The sequence below is a fragment of the Callorhinchus milii genome, unplaced genomic scaffold, assembly GCF_018977255.1.
Source record: "Callorhinchus milii isolate IMCB2004 unplaced genomic scaffold, IMCB_Cmil_1.0 Scaffold8, whole genome shotgun sequence".
Taxonomy (NCBI): domain Eukaryota; kingdom Metazoa; phylum Chordata; class Chondrichthyes; order Chimaeriformes; family Callorhinchidae; genus Callorhinchus; species Callorhinchus milii.
Window position 1 is genome coordinate 18,991,427 of NW_024704749.1, and position 20,968 is coordinate 19,012,394.

At 46.8% G+C, this 20,968-nt stretch overlaps 1 protein-coding gene across 1 annotated transcript; it reads right to left on the bottom strand.

Moving 5' to 3' along the window:
- Positions 1–605: 605 nt before the first annotated feature.
- agpat2 (1-acylglycerol-3-phosphate O-acyltransferase 2 (lysophosphatidic acid acyltransferase, beta)) lies at positions 606–18,950 on the bottom strand. The gene is made up of 6 exons (XM_042337616.1): positions 18,486–18,950; positions 13,403–13,536; positions 10,287–10,462; positions 3,831–3,926; positions 2,840–2,912; positions 606–2,155 (listed from the first exon to the last, which is right to left on the bottom strand). The coding sequence occupies exons 1-6, from the start codon at positions 18,656–18,658 to the stop codon at positions 2,001–2,003; spliced, it is 807 nt and encodes a 268-aa protein (XP_042193550.1). The 5' UTR covers positions 18,659–18,950; the 3' UTR covers positions 606–2,000.
- Between the last annotated feature and the right edge of the window lie 2,018 nt (positions 18,951–20,968).

Consider the following 20,968-nt stretch of genomic DNA (forward strand, 5'->3'; position numbering starts at 1 on the left):
CCCAGTCGAGCGCATGACTTTTACGTTGTTAGTAATAACAATCCTTGCACTCGAAATGCAGCGCCTCGTCGCGTCTCGAAGCGTTTCACGGAATTAACAACAAGGTTACGTTCATAAAGGACCTTTCACGTCGGGAGGACATCCCAAGGCACTGAACAGCAGAGGATTCGGGACTGATAATAATTCTTGCATTTGAAATAGCGCCTTATCACGTCTTCGAGATGTATCAAAGCACTTTACAGGATATAAAGTGAATTGACTGTATATTTTTGGGGCCAAACAGGGCAGCCAATTGCGGACCGCAGTGTCCCATCAGGTGGATGGTAGCTACAAGGAACTCCCTGCGAGCTTCCCAGTGGGCAACACATCTCAGCAGGAAATGTATGATAGCATTCTGTTTATAAACACCACGGAAGTGACGGTGACTGTTTTGTTGCGTGATGTGTGATCGCCTCTCTGTAGTGTTCGCTGTGAGGCCATCTGAGAACGCTCCATCTCCTGCCCATTGCTAATTGGACTCACGATTCACTTAGAAGCAGTTTGTATATATATTATATATATGTGTGTATATTTAAAAAAAATAAAAGTCAACATTTGGGGGAACATGAGTTGAAGCGAATATTTATTCAAAAGTTGAAGTGAAAATGGCAACATTAGAAAGGGCCTAATGCTTTCACAAAAAGCCCAAAGACAATGCAAATTATAACTGCAATCATTCTCTAGAACGGCGTGCACTATTCAATGATTTCATTTACAAAGCCATGACTGTAGACTTTACAGAAAAACATCCAAAGGCATCTGAGTAGAAAGAAGCTGTAGAACCTATGTTTACAGCACTAGACACCAACATTTTAAGCATCAAGTGAGTGCCTTCCAGCTGACACAGCTTCGAGAGCACATAGCTTAACTGGAATCATTTGCAGTTCCACAATGTGATTTGATCGCGCTCTCCATTTACACATGATGGTATTGTGCATTTCTGATCAATCTCGGCACCGACATCTATTTTTATATTAACATCAATTCAGAGAAGCCTGGAACTGTTACCTGCCCTAAAGTCACACATCTTCAAGAAATACATTGTTCCCAAAGTCAGCAAGTGAGATGCATTTGGCTGGAAAGTATTTTTATAAACATTTATATAAAATCAAGGCTGGATGCCTCGAAGGTGGAGCTTCTGCTTGTGTCAACAGCAACTCCTTCAATAACAGCACATATAAGGACATTACTGAACTCATCTTCCAAAATAATTAAAACAAGAAAGATAGGTGCAAGAAACGGAATGGACACCTGGATTCAAGAGGTGGGAAACGCACTGAGAAACTGATGTTGATGTGTTTAAATGTCTGATAAGTTAAAAGAAGTGGTAATCAGTATTGGGTGAAGGAGTGCGATATATTTTAAGAGTACATTATACACAGTGTTTGGGGATGCAACTATATGCGATTGCAAATAATGGCGATCGTGTTTCAGCCCAGTCCCTTTAAAGCACATGGATCCACTCATTATGCAACTGGATTATACACAATGTAAGACACAGGTTTTCCAAGATTAATGTGTGTGTGTTTTTTTTTAAAATTGAATAGGTGCAAAAAAAATAAATTGACGACATCTTCCAAGCTGCCACTCAGCTTGTGAAAGGAAACAAAAAAGAAAGCATGTTCTGGGGAGACAAGAGTTAAGAGCAGTTAGTAACTACTAAACATATCCCTAAGCCACCCCCCCTCCCCCCACACGCACACACTTCCCATGAGATACGAGCGAGATTTCATACGGGAGATCACACGCACACACACAAGGGTATACTCTGGCAATAGGGACTGGATCATGGCTTTGCAAGTGTCTGCTTCCTTGCCAACTGGTCAACATGAGGAATTTCTAATGTCCCATGAAAATCCATTTAGTGCAAAGAACTTATACTCAATAATCAGTGGATCAGGCCTTCAATATCTGGCTGATGCAAATTTTTTCCATCAACTGTATGGCACACATCTGCTCATTTAAGATTGGTTCTCGCTCCCTTTTAACATGGCAGCTGAGATCTCGTGCCAAGCTATCACCATAGTCTTCTGGGCCATCTCGGTCAGGTCCGGGACATCATCTGCTGTCAGACCCTTTGTCTCAATTCTTTGAAGAATCTGAACCGTGTAAGTCCCTGGAAATGGATGAAAGGAACAGTCAACTCAAGGCGTTCTGTACTCTCCGGCTACAATAATGCCACAGAAACTTTAACGTCCACCTGAACAGGAACTCGGCTTAAAGTCTCATCCAAAGGACGGCACCTCCGACATTGAAACAACCCCCAGCAATGCATTGGATTGTCATCTTAGGCGATGTGATTTGAAGTCCCGACATGGGGCTTGAACTCACAACCTTCTGACTCAGAGGCGAGAGAGATATCACTGCGCCAGGCTGACAAAGATATCAAAATAAGAAAAATACATGCAGCCTTGCTTAGCTTCAATGGAGAAGCCAACAGATATAATGGATAATGTGAAGGGGAATTGGGACTAGAGTATTTAGCTCCAGTGGCGCAGTTAACTCCAGCAAGCGCAACGGGGACCTAGGAATAAAGTAATTAGCTCCATAGGGGGAGCTGGCACCAGCACACACAATGAGCACTCCTGTGCTTTCATTGCTATAATTCAATGAATGGACTGTCTTGTGGTGACTGAAAGCTGACTCGGGGGTGGGGAAGAGAGGGAGAGGGAGAGAGAGAGAGCGAGGGAGGGCCTTAGAACATGGTCACTTCCCCAGTGCACTAACATTTATTACACATTAGAGGACCAGAGATGGAGAAACTGTTCCATGTGGCGCAATCTCTTATACACACACACACCTGAGTCAAACCGCTTTTCCTTTTTGTTATAGAAGTCATTGTATGAGGAGAACACCACAGGGATAATGGGGACCTGGAACACAAGAGCGCCACCGGTTAAACGCTGATTAATGAGCTAGACAAAATATACAGCTCCCGTAGGACACAACAAGAGGGCAACGCAGGAACAGCACACACAGCACCTGCGAGCTTTGTAACCAGGCAACAGCGTAGCCCAGCAACAGCAATACAGGCCGCGGCTGATCAGCGGGGGGATGGAACACAGAGTATACAGCATCTGGTGTTGGGTTACAAGTGATCGCACACTTGAGAAGCTTCAGTGCGTTATCCATTACCAAAGTCGGGCTTCAATCCGTTCCCTTACATCTGACCCTAAAAGAGTGCTTAAAGCACTGACCAGGTTATCTTCAGCATACGCAGGATAGGGTCTGGTTAGCTTCATTCAGGCATTGGCTGGAACATTAGCATTCTTTAGCAAAGCTATAATAAACATCCCTGTTGTGAGGGATCTCAGGTCCACATTCCCTGCACCCACAACTCACTTGTTCGCTCTACACAATGCCTAGGGTTAAAAAACAGATGTTTTATTAGTAGGCGCAGTAAGAGTATTGGCTCACTGTCTGCAATGGGCCAGGCTTTTCAAGCATAAAACGGCCAAAAGCCGAGCATACAGATGACGGCACCGACTGTATGGTGGTACACCTGGCGTGTGTGTATGGGAGCTGAAGCTGCGGTGCTGTCGTGTGCATGTGGGTGAATGCCTGTCACCAGGGAGCTGATAAGAGTTTGCACATCGCTGCAGCGTTTTTAACCGCAAGCTGCTTTGCTGTCCTGAAATGATGGGATTTTTTTTTACACACATTCCCCTAAATCTGAATGGTTCTGACCCACGATTCTCTCTCCGGGCGTTTTGCAATCATTTACACTGCCGAGCGCGAGCGATGGCACCGAAATATTGGCACGCTCCAAACCCAGTGGGGGTGGTGTTTACCTGGGCCTGCACCGCTAAGTGGAATGCTCCGCGTTTAAAAGGCAGCATTTTTCCGTCGTGATTTCTGGTTCCTTCAGGAAACACCCACAACCTGACCTGAGGAAACAGAACAAGACACAAACCTCCGCTCAGTACAGCACAATTAGACATTTTGCTGCTTACGTCGATCCTCTGCCTCGTCAGTCTCTCATCCCCCCCACCACTGCAGATCGGTTTGAAGTGAACGGCATACGTAGATGGGGAAAGTCGTCATGGTCCTCGCGCACAAAATACAGTCAATCAATAATAATAATCCTTGCATTTGATATAGCGCCTTATCACGTCTTCTAGATGTCACAGAGTGCTTTGAATTCACTTGAAAGTATATCCGGTGAAAACGCTTTGAGACGTCTCGATGACGTGATGAGGCACTAAATCAAATGCAAGGATGATTATTAACGTTAATCACCACGGAGAGTGCAGCGAATGCAGAGCGGTGATCCACTCGGGCTAATTCAGGGATAAACTCCCCAAAGCACTCAGGGAGCTAAATGAGTAATAACAATAATAATCCTTGTGACATAGTGCCTCGTCACATTGACATTGACGAAACATCTCAAAACACTTCACAGGATTTATTGTAAAGTGCAGAAACCATTTGTAGACAAGCGAGAACAAGAGAGCGCAGTGACTACATGGACTGACTATTGAACTACATGCAGAGACCCAATGAACGCAGATGAATGGATGAAGGCTAGATTCTGAAATAATAATAATAATATTCCTTGCATTTCGTATAGCGCCTTATCACATCTTCGAGACGTCTTTATCACATGGTTCAATCAGGACCTGAAAGGGAAAAAGAGTGAATGTTCTGTCCCTTCACCAGGACGGAAACTGTGGCTGAGAACAGAGAGCAAGTACACCCAGATGGAAAAAGAAAGACATTAGAAGTTAAAATGTAACCGCACTAACTACATATGTAGAGACAGCCAATGGGCCATTAAACGTACTTGGCTTAAATTGTCTGCTGCGTTTCACCCATGGAATATACAGTCAATACTCTTTAAGTACTTTGAGACGTCTCAAAGACGTGATAAGGCGCTATATCAAATGCAACGATTATTATTATTGAAATACTGTAAAGGTGTTAGTAGTTACAGACGGAGTGAAATTACAGAAAATCTGCCCACGTAGCTTTAAACACAAAAGGATGGGTGGAAGTGGTCGTGTTGGAAGTGGTTTCTGTCTGCAGGCTGATAGACTAATAATAATACTTGTATTTAATGTAATGCCTTATCACGTTGTTGTGATGTCTCAAATGGCTCCTAATCTAGGCTTATTCTCACCAATGTAGCCCAGCTCAGTTGTTGGCACCTTTGTTTTTGATCAGAAGGCTATGGGCTCAATCACACCAATGCTGGACCTCACAGCACTAGGCAATCAATCCCGTGAATCACTACCGGATTGTTTAAGCGCTGCTGTCTATTGGACAAAGTCACGGTTACCTATTCAGGTGTAGGCGAAAGATCCTGTGACTTTATTGGAAAAGGGAATAGAGTGACTCCCTCTCTCTTACCCCCACAACCCTTGCCCCCCCCAAAGTATCCAGACCATTAATAATAATAATAATCCTTGCATCATCCTCTGGGACCTTACCAAAAAAATTAGCTGCTGCATTTGCCTATATAAAAAGTCACTACACTTGCCAGTAATTACACATGATGAGGTTGAGATGTGATGAGGTTATAAACATGCATGTTCTTTCTGTGAAGGAGATCACACCCAAATCAGCAGGCTGGGGTGAGGGAGTGCAGGAGGTTCACATGAGTCAATTTGACGTGGATGGCGTGTAGTGTGGGAGGAACCTAGGACCAGGTGTTATATTCTGCTGTGTTGCAGAAGTATGAGCTGGGACAAAAGAGGTTGTGCTGATAGTGAGAGAGGAATGAATTAAGGTATTGTATTGCAGCACTCCTTACACTGGAGAGGGGAAGGATGGGAAGAGGCATCTAACATTGTCTCCTGATGTACTGGACATGGGAGTGTAGGTGGCTTGAAGATGAACGACAATTTTACATTTATAGTGAGCCTTTCCCAGTGAGGGATGTCTCAAAGCGCTAAACAGAATCATCTGGTAGTTCACACTGGGGGTGGGGGGAGTTGCGGAAGGTGTGGTGTGGGGAGGGGGGATGACCATACGTTCGGTTGAAAAGAAAGACTGTGCTTAAAAATGGGGGGAGATGACAGGAAGGAAATGAGTCGGAGGGATGGTTGTGCTCCAGAGTGCGGGGGCAGAATGGTTGAAAATTCGCCCGCTGAGGGTGGTTGACTCTTTGTCGGAAGGCACGGGTGAGGGGGCGGTGCAGGGAATGGGAAGTTTCGATATCTGGAGGAAACTGCAATGCAGGAAAGAGGAAGTAGACCGCAGAGCGGGCAGGCTCAGACATAAAGAAACAACAACAGCAACAAGATTACATTTGTATGGCGCCTTTCACGTCAGGTGGAGGTCTCAAGAGAGAAGGAGAGAATGTTTGTGAGTAGTCAGCAAGATTATTATGGAGATAGAGGGGAGACGGGTTCATTTGGGCATCGGCTGGAGTTTGTCAACGAGCTCAAGTCGACAAAGCCTTGCATTGGTGATTTAGTGTGAGCGAGCAGCAAGTTAATTAATGAGAATAGGAATAGCAGGACTGGATGCCAGGCTGAGGCACCTGCAACCTGCCCCTGCACCATCCTGGCTCCAGAATATCTGGCGACACAGCATCAGCGTCAAATGGGTGAGGACTGTGCTCTCAACCAGAGAAATGACACGTCTGAGCATCAATCAGCCACATTCTCAGGTCTCTCCGACTTGCTCCCTTTCTCAAGGTACTCTCTCATAACAACATCAACAACTTGCATTTATATGGCGCCCCTCACACAGGGTGGCGTGCCAGAGCACATAAAGTATGTTCGATCATGCTTTCCGTCACCTTTCCCCTCCTTACCCACCTCCCCTAACACACACAGCAACCACCCTCAGCTCTGGTGGCCAGCCAGACTGAATTGCATCGCAACGTGTCACTGGGAAGCTACCTGTCCAGGAGGTTGGCACATTAGTTAATGAGAACAGGAGTAGCAGGACTGGATGCCAGGCCGAGTTAGTTGTGAGAGACAGAGTTGCTGAGGGGTAGAATTTTGAGGAGGTAATGGGTAGCACACAGGCAGACAGGAGACAGGAAGAACTCTGCTGAGTTTCCAATTCTGTGGACAAAGACCATTCGCAATTAACACCATGACACAAAGTGGCTGCCGCAGAGGCCAAGTCACCTGGACAGGGACATGTTAGTTATGAGGGAGCCTACAATTAGGAGATTGTTAACCGGTGCAACCTGGTTCAGTTGGTACCACTCTCGCCTCGGAGTCAGAAGGTTTGTGGGTTCAAAGCTTCATGTCAGAACTTTGAAGTAGTAGTCCAGACTGACACTCTAATGCAGTGATGGGAGTGCGTTGCATTATTGGAGGTGCTGTACATCAGATGAGATGTTAAACTGAGGTTCCACCTGCCTATTCAGGTGGACAGTAAAGATCCCACGGCACTGTTCGAACAGAGAAGGCACTTTCTCTCTCCTGGCGTTCCCCAAATAAAATTGGTCACTCACTCCATGGCTGCTTGTTCGCCTACAAAAACAGTCACTACGCTTCACAGCAAAATCCTGTGCAGCACTTTGAGTCTCCCTTCTGACACGAAACGCACTGTATCAAAGGGAAGGATGATTGTTATTATTATAATGCTGATGGTGGAAAGGGAAGTGAGAAAATCAACTCAGAACATAGAGTTTTTGAGCACAGACGAACCCTAATCGGCCTATTGTGCTAACTTTGCTTTCCAATTCATTCAGCTTTAGATTTGGCTCTCCATATCTGCCTGAGAACTTCCACAGAAAGTCATGCAGCCCACTCTACTTCCCCATACCACTACACACTTCCCTTTACCCCACTCCTACTTCCCTGTCCTCCCGCCATATCCTTCCAAGTTTTCTCCTTCCTAATTATCCATCCAATTATACACAGAATTACACATTCTCTCAACACCAACTTGCATTTATTTAGCGCCCTTCATACGCAGGATAGTGTCTTGGAGCGCTGCACAATGGTGGAGTTTGGACCCCGAGTGTGGGAGAGGGGGGATTGGGGTGGTAACCATAGGCAAATGGTTTATTTCTATCCAGTTTATTACACTACCTTTCCTACAGTGACCCTCAAGTTGCATCATTATCTCTTATGTGGTACCTTATCAATGGCCTTCTGAAAGTTCGTGTACAGAACAGTCACGGCAACTCTCTCATTACGGTTAGTTATTTCCTCAGCGAATTCAATTAGATTAGATTGGAATGAGGCTGAGGTCACAGAGGGATTAAAAACACAGGCAAGGATCCCAAAATAAATCTGCTGTGGGACAGGGAATCGATTTGGGAGTCGGGGTTTCAAGAGGCCATAGGTTGGAATTCTTGCAAAAATGTATTCACCCCCCCCCCCCCACTCCCCGAGCCTTTCACTGTCCTGCAATCTCATACAGAACCACAACCTGACTCACACACTCCTCACAATAATGGAATCCAGCCTGTTCCTTCCTGATCAACAAATTGCATTTACATAGCGCCCCTCATGCAGGTTAGTGTCCCAAAGAGTTTGACACTGATGGAGCACGATGCTGAGCCAGGGGGAGGAAGGGGGATCAAACCACAAGCTTCTGATATACATGCAGTGACTACCCAAAGCACAACTTTAAGAGCCACTGAAATCAAATAGCAAAGAGTGGATCCACTAGGACGTTACCTGGGGTGATGAGTTTGTTAGGAAAAGGAAAGTTGTTTCGCCTACAAAATACACAGTCACTCCACTTTACAGTATAATCTGTGAAGCATGATAAGGTGCTGTATCAAATGCAAGGATTATTGTTTTACCGTTAAAACTGAGAAGGTTCGGGAAGGGGACCGGACAAAGTTTTCCAAGGATTATGAAGCTTCGAGAGGTTAATAGTAATAGATCAGTTCCTTTAGTCGGTGAGTCAGAAATGAAAGGGCACAAATTTAATGTGATCGCAAAAGCAATTAAAGGGGAGGTTTGAAGAAAACCTTTAAACATTAGGTGGTAGGGATGTTGTTGAGCCTATAAATTCTTTTAAAGGGGAATTTAATAAGATACTGGAAAAAAAATAAAAGTTATGAAGAGTGAGCAGGAGAGTGAGATTCGTTCAGGTGAAGAAAACACCAGTGAAGACGTCACGTCTCCAGTGGTCTGTGTGTGTGGTGTGACATTAGATGAACCCGGAGTTGAGGAAATGTACATGGTTTAAGCAGGTTTGGAGTGTAAGCAGGGAGTGCCCTGGAGGTAAAAATTTGTAGGAGATGGATTGGATGTGGATTTTGAAACTCAGCTCGGGGCTGACCTGAAATCAGATGTTGCCTAACGACAGGTTCAGCCTGAATGAGCAGCCAGAAAGGTTGCTGGAGCCAAAGCACACAGAAAGGCACTGTCTGTTGCAGCAATATGGCATATTGCAAATTAGAAATCCATGCTGAGTAAACCAATTTTAAGCTGAACAGTAAAGGAGACCTGACAATTGGCCTCAGCGCAATTCAGCTGAAGGCGGAGGGATGGGGAGACGAAAGAGAAGGGGAAGAAAATTAATTAAATCATATCAGAAGGAACATCTCAAAGCGCTTCACAGGATATAAAGTGCAATGGTAGTATTTGAAGGCCAATACAGCAGCCAACTTGTGAAGAGAAATGGCTTACAAACAGCTATGAATTAGCCGGGGTGCCCGCTTCCACTCCAGATCACCAGAACATTTACATTGGAGGCTGGCTGTTCTCAGCCTGAGTGGTGATGCCCCTATGATCTGATAGCTTGATCTCCTGATGCTCTCTGTCTGGGTTGACACTCAGACATGGTCGAGATACCAGAGGACAGACAGCACCCGTGAAACCGAACCCTGCAAATATCAGCACCCCAGAGACTGGCAGGAAAGAGGGAAAGAAGAAGAAAAGTGCCAACTTTTAAAGAGGACAACCTTAATGTTAAGCACCTAAGGGTATGGAACAAGGCCATTTGGTTGTCCCTCTTCAGACCAAAGAATCACCCTACCCTACCACGGTCTGACCCATCTCCACCATAATAGGGTTCTGTCTATATTGACCCAGCCGGCACCCGCCCAGCTCAAATGACCAAATCTCTAACAAGTCTGGCCGCAAAAAAGCACTCTCCCATCGAGACAACAACTTGCTCTCACATGCCACCCTTCACATGGGGCAGAGTCTCGGAGCGCTTAACAGTGGCGAAGCCTGTCGCCGAGCCGGGGGAGGGAGGCAGGGAGGAGGTGACCGTAAGCATAGACAAAGAGGCCATCATGGCAGTCAGTGCTAATGATAGCTCTAACATCACACACATCGCTGAGTCAAACAGGAAGGAAAGGAAGGCAAGAGACTTACATCCTCTTTCAGCATGGTCTGTGCTGCCTCGCTCATCACACTTTTTGCATCACTCTTCTTCTGCCTGTTGATGAAGACGATACCAGTGAGCCAGCACACCAGCCCCACAGTGCCGGCATACATCAGCTCCTTCTTAGCAATAGCAACGCAGCGATCGGGCAGGATTTCCATCATACCTGGCAAAGCAAAACAACTTCCTTACCAGCGGCACCTTTACCCATCAGAGAATTGTAATGATAATAAATAATAATACTTGCCTTTGATATAGTGCCTTATCATGTCATCATGACACCTCAAAGCGCTTCACAGTATATACCATAAAGTAGAGTGACTGTGTATTTTGTGGGTGAAACGTGGCAGCCAGTTTGTGTACAGCAACGTTCCACAAACAGCCATGGAGTGAGTGACCAATTTTATTTGGGGGATTTATTGGCCAGGACACCGGGAGACAGAAACGGGTTTCACCACTACACTGCAGGAAGATCATAAAATATACAGCATGGATTCACTAGAACGTTATCAGCGATGAGGGGTCTCACTAGATCTGAGAAATAATAATAATAAATAATTATTGCATCTAATGCAATTAACGCTTTTCACGTTGGGAGTACATCAGAAAGTTTTATGCAAGTATGGAGATTATGTCTTTGTAGGAGAACATTGCAAATAATGTGTACACTGAAGTGTCCCACAAACAGCTATGAAGTGAGTGACTAATTTTATCTGGAGGGTTGTTGACCAGGGCACAGGGAGAAACTTCCTTCCCTTTTCGCTGGCCCTTTGAAAGAGCAACCTTTTAGTCCCATTTATCTGATTTTTCATAGCGTGTAGATCCTCACCACATCACCTGCAAATGATTCATTTACTCGGTTGCTACCAGGGCCTTTAACATCCTACAAACAGTGTGTAAAAATATTACTATTCCTTCAAAAATTACCGTGTTGCTCATTATCTTGAATCAGTGCCCTTCGGTCGCCAACCAGTGAAAATAATTCCTCCCCATCGCCTCTATCAAAACTTCTTACCCCACTTTAGAAAGGATGTCAGGTCCAAATAAAGGTTACAGAGAAGATTTACTAGGATGATACCAATCAGGTGGGTGTTGAAAGAGAAGAAAGTTTCTCCCAGTCTCCAAGCCAACAACATTCAAGAGAAATTAGTCATGCACTTCATGCTTGTGGATCATTGCTGTGTGTAAATTGGCTGCCACATTCGCCTACAAATAGACAGTCACTAAACTTCACAGGAAATCTGTTAAGTCCTCTGAGACGTTAGATGTTAAAGGTGCTACATCACAAAAAGATTGCTACTGAAGTTTAATTCCACTGACAGTGTAACTGTGGAATTCTGTTGCATATTGGTTAGAGCACTCGCCTCACAAGTGAGAGTACCCGATGTGTTGAATGAGTACTTTGCGTCTGTCTTCAACAAAGAAGTGGATGCACCAAATGCTGCAGTATTGGAGAAGAGCGTAGAGGAAATGTATAGGATAAGTATAAACAGAAAGGAAGTACTGAAAAGGTTGACTGCGCTGAAGGTAGATAAGCTATTGGATATAATTGGCTATAATTTTTCAATCTTCGTTGGACACAGGAGTGGTGCCAGAGGACTGGAGAGTGGCCAATGTGACTCCCCTGTACAAAAAGGGACACAAGGATAAACCTGGGAACTATAGGCCAGTCAGCCTAACATCAGTAGTGGGGAAACTCCTGGAGACTATAATCCGGGACAGAATAAATCTTCACCTAGAAGAATATAGATTAATTACGGACAGCCAACATGGATTTGTTAAAGGCAAATCTTGTCTAACAAATCTAATAGAATTTTTCGATGAGGTAACGGAGAGGGTGGATAAAGGTAGTGCAGTTGATGTAGCTTATATGGACTTTCAAAAGGTATTTGACAAAGTGCCACATGAAAGACTTGTAAGAAAGATAGAAGCCCATGGTATAAAAGGGACAGTGGCAGCATGGATCCAGAACTGGCCGGGAGACAGAAAGCAGAGAGTTGTGGTGAACGGCTACTTTTCTGACTGGAGGGAAGTGTACAGTGGCGTCCCCCAGGGATCGGTATTAGGATCACTGCTCTTCTTAATATACATAAATGATCTGGACTTGGGTATAGCAAGTACCATTTCCAAGTTTGCGGACGACACAAAGTTAGGGAGAGGGTAAACAGTGAGAAGGATAGTAGCCAACTGCAGGAAGACATAGACAGAATGGTAAAATGGGTGACACATGGCAGATGAGTTTCAATGTGGAGAAATGCGAAGTAATGCATTTTGGCAGAAAGAATGAGGGGAGGCAATATAGGCTGGTAATACAATCTTAAGGGGGTAAAAGAACAGAGAGACCTGGGGGTGCAGGTAAGTGAATCCTTGAAGGTGGCAGGACAGGTAGACAAAGCCGTAGAAAGGGCATATGGGACACTAGGCTTTATAAATAGGGGCATAGAGTACAAGAGACAGGAGGTTATGATTAACCTATATAAAACACTGGTTAGGCCTCAGTTAGAATACTGCCTGGAGTTCTGGTACCAGGAATGAGGGACCTTGATTATGAGGAAAGGCTAGAGAGGCTGGGATTATTCTCATTGGAAGGTTATGAGGAGACCTAATAGAGGTCTTCAAAATCATGAGGGAATTTGATAGGGAAAAACTGTTTCCACTGGTGGTTGTGTCGGTGACTCGAGGTCACAGATTCAAAATAGTCTCCAAAAGAAGCAGAGGGAAGGTGAGAAGAAATGTTTTCATGCAGCGAGTTGTTCGAATCTGGAACGCATTGCCTGAAAGGGTGGTCGAGGCCAATTCGATAACTACTTTTACAAACGCGGTGGACGGGTATTTGAGGAGGACGGGTTTGCAGGGTTATGGGGAAGGGGCCGGGGAGTGGGATTGACATTAATTGCTCTAATCAAAGAGCCGGCACAAACTCGATGGGCAGAATGGCCTCTTTTTGTGCTGCATGATTCTATGATTCTATGATTGTTTGCAGGACACTTTCACCCATAAAATATAATCAATTCACTTTGCAATGTATTCTGTGAAGCGCTTTGAGACATCTCAATGATGTGATAAGGCGCTATATCAAATGCAAGATTATAGGATTTTGCCTTACCCATCAGATCCAGAGAGCTCTGGTGGTTGGATATAACCACAAATGGGCCTTTGACCTGAAGGTTTTCCATCCCGTTGACTTGCAGTTTAATTCCATACAGATATTTGATGTGTTGCAACACGTAACGGACTATTCTGTAAGAAAAAGAAAACCGAGATGTTCAGATGGGAGACAAGAACCAGCACGCTTCCCAGGTAACAGGGAGTAATTCTTCCCTAATGAGTGGTTGCTGGATAAACTGGTTCAAGTTTAAAGGCAACCCTCAAACCTATACCAGGAGCTTGGCATATTTCAACAACAACAACTTGCATTTGTATAGGGCCCTTCACGCAGGACAGTATCTCAGAGCACTTAAACAGTGGCGGAGCCCGACTCCAAGCCGCGGGGAGGGAGGGGATGACGTAAGCACAGTCGAAGAGCGAGGTCTTCAACTTTCAGCTGATATGAGGCTCACAAAAGCCGTTACCCTCATAAGGGAAAGTTACCTTGACAACCAAACAATTCACACCAAATTGCTTAAAAGCATAAACCACAGACGTCAGCAGAGAAAACGCAGGAAGCAACAGGACAATATGAAGGAGCACATTGCAGTTAGTCCCTCCAGGATTCAGTAAGTCAAAGATTTTCCCCCCAAATGGCCATTCACTGTACAAAAATAATAATCAATCTCGCATTTGATACAATGCATTTCATGTCCAACTCCTCAAAGCACTTCCTAGAATCCTAGCTGTAAGCTGCCGTGACTATTTTTGTAAGAAAATGTGGTAGCCGTTCAATTTATGCACTTTCCCCACCGCATACAGCATCTATCCAAAACAAGCATCATTTTACATCAATAAGTTGAATGTCCTTCCTGTCAAACCTCTGCTCATCTTGCAAAATAACTAAATTTAACGTGGCCTTTCACAGTTCATTGAATTCTCCTTTCAACCAGGTTTCCCAGACTGTGGCATGACATGAAAATGTAATCTGTAACAGTTGCAGTGTGGTCTGTGCTCTAGTCTCAGGCACATTTTTCACTTCCAACGCACAAATTTACACAGGGAAAAAAGTACACCTCCATCTCAGCACATCTCCAGCCTCCAAAGCATTCTATAATGACAGTAATTGCAGACTGGTCAGCAAAAACTCCCACTCCCTCTCTCCCCAGTCCTGCTTAGCTGGTTGCAAAATTGCCTAAATATATATATATTTTTTTAAAAACACAAGTGACACCGAATGCTACCTTCCCATTCTGTCTCCACCCTCGACTCCTGCTGCCCTGATTGACTGCCTGTCAGACAGACATCCGAGTCCTGGATGAGCCCTAACTTTTTCCAGCCCAGCATAGACAAACCTGAGGTTCTCTTGCTTGGTTCCCACCAGTGCTTCATCACTTCAGGTGCTGACCGCATTGACCTGGTGTTGGATACACCTGGCCGGCTATCCCCATTCCTGCCCCCTCACACCATCCCACATTTGGTCAACTCGCAGCCATTTTGCCCTCACCCCCTGGAACTCTTCCAAAATCCATCCACCTCCCCCCTTCTCTGCTTTCAAAATTTATCTAAAGACGCAAACCCCTGACTGCACCTTCAGCTCTTTCCTAGTTCATGTTCTCACTGAAGTTCTTGGAGACCTTCTCCCTACGTGAAAGGCAAATTTCATTTGAACACGCAAAATACTTTTATTACACAGGCTTTAATAACCCTCAAATGTACTAAATTGCTTCCCTTTAAAATCTTTGCTCCTGTCGATGTAGGTGTGTTCTGAAGCTCACTGCATGGGAGGTCACAGGTCCAGGCCTGTATCATTGGCCTATTGGCACAGTGCGGCGGTGACTACAGTTATGGAAAACTGGTATCAAATGAAACTGTTGACTCGCACACGACTACAAGCTCACAACAGCCATATAGTCTAGGCCTTAACCCAAGTAATGGTCAAGCTCTCCCCGTTGCCAAAAGTCCTTTGGATAAGACAAACTGAGGTCCTCACATCTGCTTGCCACCAGGCAGATGTTAAACATCCTGCGACATTACCCAAAGAAAAAGGGCATTTACCAACAATCCTCTACTGTCTCACACCGCAGGCCACCGAAACCCTTATACACGCCTTCATTACATCGAGGCTCAACTATGCAAATTCACTGCTTGTGGGCCTCCCCAACTCCTCCTTCCTCAGGCTGCAGATCATCCAGAACTCTGCAGCCAGTGTCCTCTCCCGCACTAGGCTCCGCGACCCTATCACCCCCATCTTTGCTCGACTCCACTGGCTTCCCATCACACAAAGGACACAGTTCAAGATCCTGGTCCTCACCTTCAAAGCCCTCCACGGTCTTGCTCCTCCCTACTCTCCGACCTCCTAACCCCCTACCACCTTGTTCGCTCCCTCCACTCAGTGGGCTCCAGCCTGCTTCACTTCCCCCGCCTCGCTCGCCCAACTATCGGCGGGCAGGCCTTCCGCCACTCTGCACCCACCCTCTGGAACTCCATCCCGCAGTCCCTCCGGCTCGCCCCCTTCGAGACCCTCCACTTCGACCGTGCTTTCGATCTTCCTGCTTGAATGAAGACCCATTTGATGTCATCCTTCCAGAATACCCAACACTCCCATGACAGCACCAAGATTGCTTCTTAAACAAGTCAGGTACTCTCTCCCGGTATCCCTCGCCCCTTCGCACTTTGCTTTCAAATCCCACTTGAAGACCTATCTCTTTTTCGACTGTTCAACCGTCAACTCTGAAAGGTGGAAGAACAGGCGAGCAAGCAATCAGAATGGAGAGACCAATATTCTGTGCTCGTACACAGTAGGTAACCTGGGGACGAAATGGTTTCACTGCATTGGAATACATTTGTGGATTAATCAAAAGCAAAACTGATATATCTCAGCAATTAAGAGGGGTGTGGCATAAACACTAGAATTCTAAAGTCTAAAGCAGTTTAAAGGAATGGTTACTTTCTCCAAGAATCACTTCCTGTTGTATCATCCCACCCTGTTAGTGGACGCAGCCCCACGGTACGACAGAGCACAGTCAGCCTTAGCTACCTTTCAGTTCAGGAAAATCTTTACAGGTCACAATAAATCACATAACACAACCTGTGCCTGCCAGATAATAATAATAGTAATCCTTGCATTTGATATAGTGCTTTTCACGACTTCTAGACGTCTCAAAGCGCTTCGCAAAATAGGCTGTAAGGTGAATTGACTGTATATTTGTGGGCGAAACGTGGCAGCCAATTGCGCACAGCAGCGTCCCACAAACAGTCGAGAATTGAAAATGACCAATTTATTATTGTTTTGGAGGGATTATTATTAGGCGTGTGGAGTAAGGAAACTTGCCCAAGGTTTTGAATCCAGCTGTCTTGCTTGCAAGGCGACTGCTCTAACCACTGAGCTACAGGACTCCAGATAACTAATGATCAACAGTGACTATTGTGCTGGTTGTAGTGGAGGGGGGTGAGTGTCTCCTTGGGTCTGAGCTGGCTCGAAGATGACAAATGTCAAGCCAAGCAGGTCCCTAGTACTCCTAGGTATTGTTGATGTCAGAACAGCCAGTCTGGTTCATTAGCAGGACTTAGAGGGGCAGATTGGGGGCAGGGACTCATCCCACTTGGCTCCTGCTAATCCCATAAACCAAAGCCTTAGCACAACCAAAGCCAACCTGTGCCCTGATTTAAGGTATGAATCAAGAAAGATTCAATCAAGAAAATGTATTTTGTTTGCCGACCATAAAGGTTGGTCACCACTGCCCTAACGGGTGGGGTGGTCTAGTTGGATCCATAGCAGTGTCCTGGCAAGCTTGCCCGCTCTATGGAAAGCTCTGCAATGTTACCAGGTTGAATTCCCATCAATGGTATTCGAAGCCTTGGCTCAACCTGCACCTAATACTCCCTGGAATTGGTTATGCAATGGGGAGGGTATGCACAATCCACTCCACACACAAGAAAATGTCTGTGTGTCATGTGGAAACATGCAGAACCGTCACTCTGGTTTCAACACTCTTAAGCAAGGCTCTGAGTTTCTCCACTCATCAAGACACCCGGGTGATCGGAGGTCCATACAATCACAACCGAATGGGAAATATTCCCAGCAAACCAATTGTCCCGAGTATCAGACATTCGTCTGATGCTCGGGACAATTGGAATATCGACAGTCATGTCGCAGAAACTAATAGCCTCAAAGATAAGAAAGAGGAGTAATTGCACAAGTCCTGCACGCAAGGCTGCTCTTTGCCTGCAATGATTTTGCTGAACAGTAGCCAGAGTTTCACAAACAATAACTAACTGCTGGCTGGCCAGCCAGTTGGGCAAAACAGCCCATGGCGTGACAGAGCATGCACGGTCAGCCCAACTACCTTCCAGTCCAGGAAAATCTTTCCGAGTACCGATCACCTCAACATTGCTGCTTCTTGCCTTGTAAATGTAATCCCCCCCCCCCCAACCCAGCCCAGATACACACACCAAGGTCAAATACACCTGCACCCTACACACCCACACCCAACACCTAATGTACCATTTCAATTCCTTCCCTACTCCTCCTGGAATGTGTCCACGTCTATGCAGATGGCCTCTGACCACATCCTTCCGGCTGATGTTCTTTCTTTCGGTCAAAAGACAGTGCAATCAGATTTCAGTGGCTGGTGGGTGGTTGGGATCCAAAGCTCTTAGAAGAGCCGGCCAGGCCGGCGAAGAGAAGGAGCCCCAGGAGACAGACTTTGCCCCCCACCCCCACCCTCCCCCAGAGGAATGCATCTTGCCTTCCCTCAGCGACCTGGCCGAGAGATAGGGAACTCTGCACGGATGCAAAGCACACATACCAGGCATCACACCCACACACACACACCCCCCCCCTCACACCCCCCCACCCTCACACCTCCCCCCACCCACACACACCCCCACCCACCCCCCACACACCACCCCCCCCCACACACACCCCTTACCCACACCCCCCCCCACCCACAACCACCACCCCTCACCCACACACAACCCCACCCACAGCCCCCCCCACCCACACCACCCCCACCCACATACACCCCCCCACACCCCCCCAGCGGGTTCCTGGCACTAGCCGCCAAGGCTGAGGAGGAGCTGTGCCATATGCCACTCACTTCATGTTCTCCACATTCCGGCCCCTCACCAGGCAGAGGGGGATGACGCCCAGAGCCAGAGCCATGATCCAGGAGTAGTAAAAGGCCATCTTGAAGTAGTACTTGAAGGTGGCGCTGAGCTGGCACAGCACGGGGATGAGCAGGAGCAGCAGCAGCAGCAGCCACACCGCCATGGCCTTGGGCCTGAGTCTGAGCCCGAGCCCGAGGCTCTCAGGCCCAACCTGCCGCCTGGACCCCCGAGCCTCCCGCCTGCCGCCTCCCGCCGCCGCTCGCTTTGTCCAGGGCCCCTCCTGCTCTCTGCCCTCCCGCCCGGGCTGTGGCCGCTCTCTGTGGCCGGTGTTTCGGTGCCTCTCTCTCTCTCTCTCTCGGCTCCGCTCCCACCCGGGGCTGCGGTCAGGGCCGCTGTCGGGCCGCTCCGGTCCGGTCTGTCTGTCTCTGGGCTGTGACTGACGCCGCGCTCTCCAGGCTCTGGGGGGCGGGGCTACAGCACGTCCGTCGCGTCTGGGCGGGGCCGAGCGCGGCCTGGCGTGACGTCGGCACGTTGGCCACGCCCACCACCCTGACTGACACTTAAAGTGACACCAACAGTGACACCAACACTGACACTCATTGTGACACCAACTGTGACACCAACCCTGACACACATAGTGACACCAACTGTGACACCAACCCTGACACTCATAGTGACACCATCAGTGACACCAACCCTGACACACATAGTGACACCAACTGTGACACCAACCCTGACACTCATAGTGAGTGACAGTGACACCAACCCTGACACACATAGTGACACCAACTGTGACACCAACCCTGACACTCATAGTGACACCAACAGTGACACCAACCCTGACACATCATAGTGACACCAACAGTGACACCAACCCTGACACTCATAGTGACACTAACAGTGACACCAGCAATAATAATAATCCTTGCATTTACTACGGCGTGTTACACGCCGGGAGGACGTCCCAAAGTGCTTCACCGAGTGATTTACTGTGAAAGTGGAGTGACTGTGTTTTGTGGGTGAATGTGGCAGCCCATTTGCACACAGGAACGTCCCCCAAACACCCATGATACAAGTCACCAAATATTATTTCGGGGATTATTCGCCACTACACTGGGAGAAACTCCTCTTTTCAAATAGCACCATTTAACGTACACCTGAACAGGCAGATGGGATCTCGGTTTAATGTCTCATCCGAAGCATGGCACCTCTGACAATGTAGCACAACCCCAACACTGCACTGTTGTTTTTTTTTGATTGGATTATTTAATTGGAGCATCAGCTTAGACAATGTGAATTCAAGTCCCGACATGGGGCTTGAACCCACAACCTTCTGATTCAGAGGCAAGAGTGCTACCACTTGCACCAGGCTGACGCAGCCTGACACCAACAGTGACACAAACAATAACACCAACAGTGACACCAACAACAACAAATTGCATTTATATAGCATCTTTTACATTAAGAAAGCATCCCAAGGTGCTGAACAGTTGAGGATTTGCACCCGAGCTGAGGGTTGGATTCAGGAAGGCTGGTGCCAAAGGGGATGGGGGTGAGGATGTGGTCAAGATGAAGGTCTTGAGGCAGACCTTGAAGAACATGAGATGAAGGGACTCCAGATCCTCCAGCTGGAGGATGGAGCTCCAGAGAATGGAGGCAGAAAAGCTGAAGGCCTGATCGGCAATGGTGGAATGGGCAAGACATGAAGCAGGCCAGTGCCCACCAAGCAGAGGGATTGGGCGGGTAGGGTAGGGTTTTAGAAGGTCGCAGAGGTAGGGTGGGGCAAGACCGTGGAGAGATTTAAAAGTGAGGATGAGGATCTTGAACTCAATCCTCAGGGGGTTGGGGAGCCTTGTGCGGGAGAGGACATGAGCTATAGAGTTCCAAATGGTGTGGAGGGAAAAGTTGGGAAGATCAGCGAGCAGAAAGTTGGATGTGATAATCTATCCTGGACATCATAGATCCTAACTCTAAAAGCATGGATAAGAGTCTTAATATCAACAGTGATACTAACCGTGACACCAACAGTGCCACCAACATGAAACAAACAGTGACACTAATTGTGTCACTAAAAGTGACATATCCCTGACATTAAGAGTGTCAGACACCCGGCTGACCAAATCAAATGACAATGGCCTCACACCTCTCCTCAACCAGAAACACATGGCCATTCCACCTGGAGATATCGCCTTCTGAAGCTGCGCGACACTCCCTGTCCTCTTTCCTTCTCACCCCCTGCAGTAGAAAATGAATACTTTTATTATTGATTTATTTTCAAAGGGAAACGTGGTTAACGTGCTCTCCTCGCAAACGAGAGGACCTGGGTTCGATTCCCGGGCAGGACGAAACCTTAGGCAAGTTTCCTTACCCCTACACGCCTCCGTTTACCAAGCAGTAAATAGGACCCTGGTTGTTTGTCGATTGGTGGATCATTTTCTGGGGGTAATTATCCCTCAATAAATAAATAAATAAC

Excerpts from the sequence above, each read along its gene's own strand:
- agpat2 (XM_042337616.1), bottom strand. The coding sequence starts at position 18,658 with ATGGCGGTGTGGCTGCTGCTGCTGCTGCTCCTGCTCATCCCCGTGCTG. Across the intron at positions 13,537-18,485 it reads CGGAATGTGGAGAACATGAA|AATAGTCCGTTACGTGTTGC; the intron begins GTGAGTGGCATA and ends TTTTTCTTACAG. Across the intron at positions 2,913-3,830 it reads ACTTAGCGGTGCAGGCCCAG|GTCCCCATTATCCCTGTGGT; the intron begins GTAAACACCACC and ends CTTGTGTTCCAG.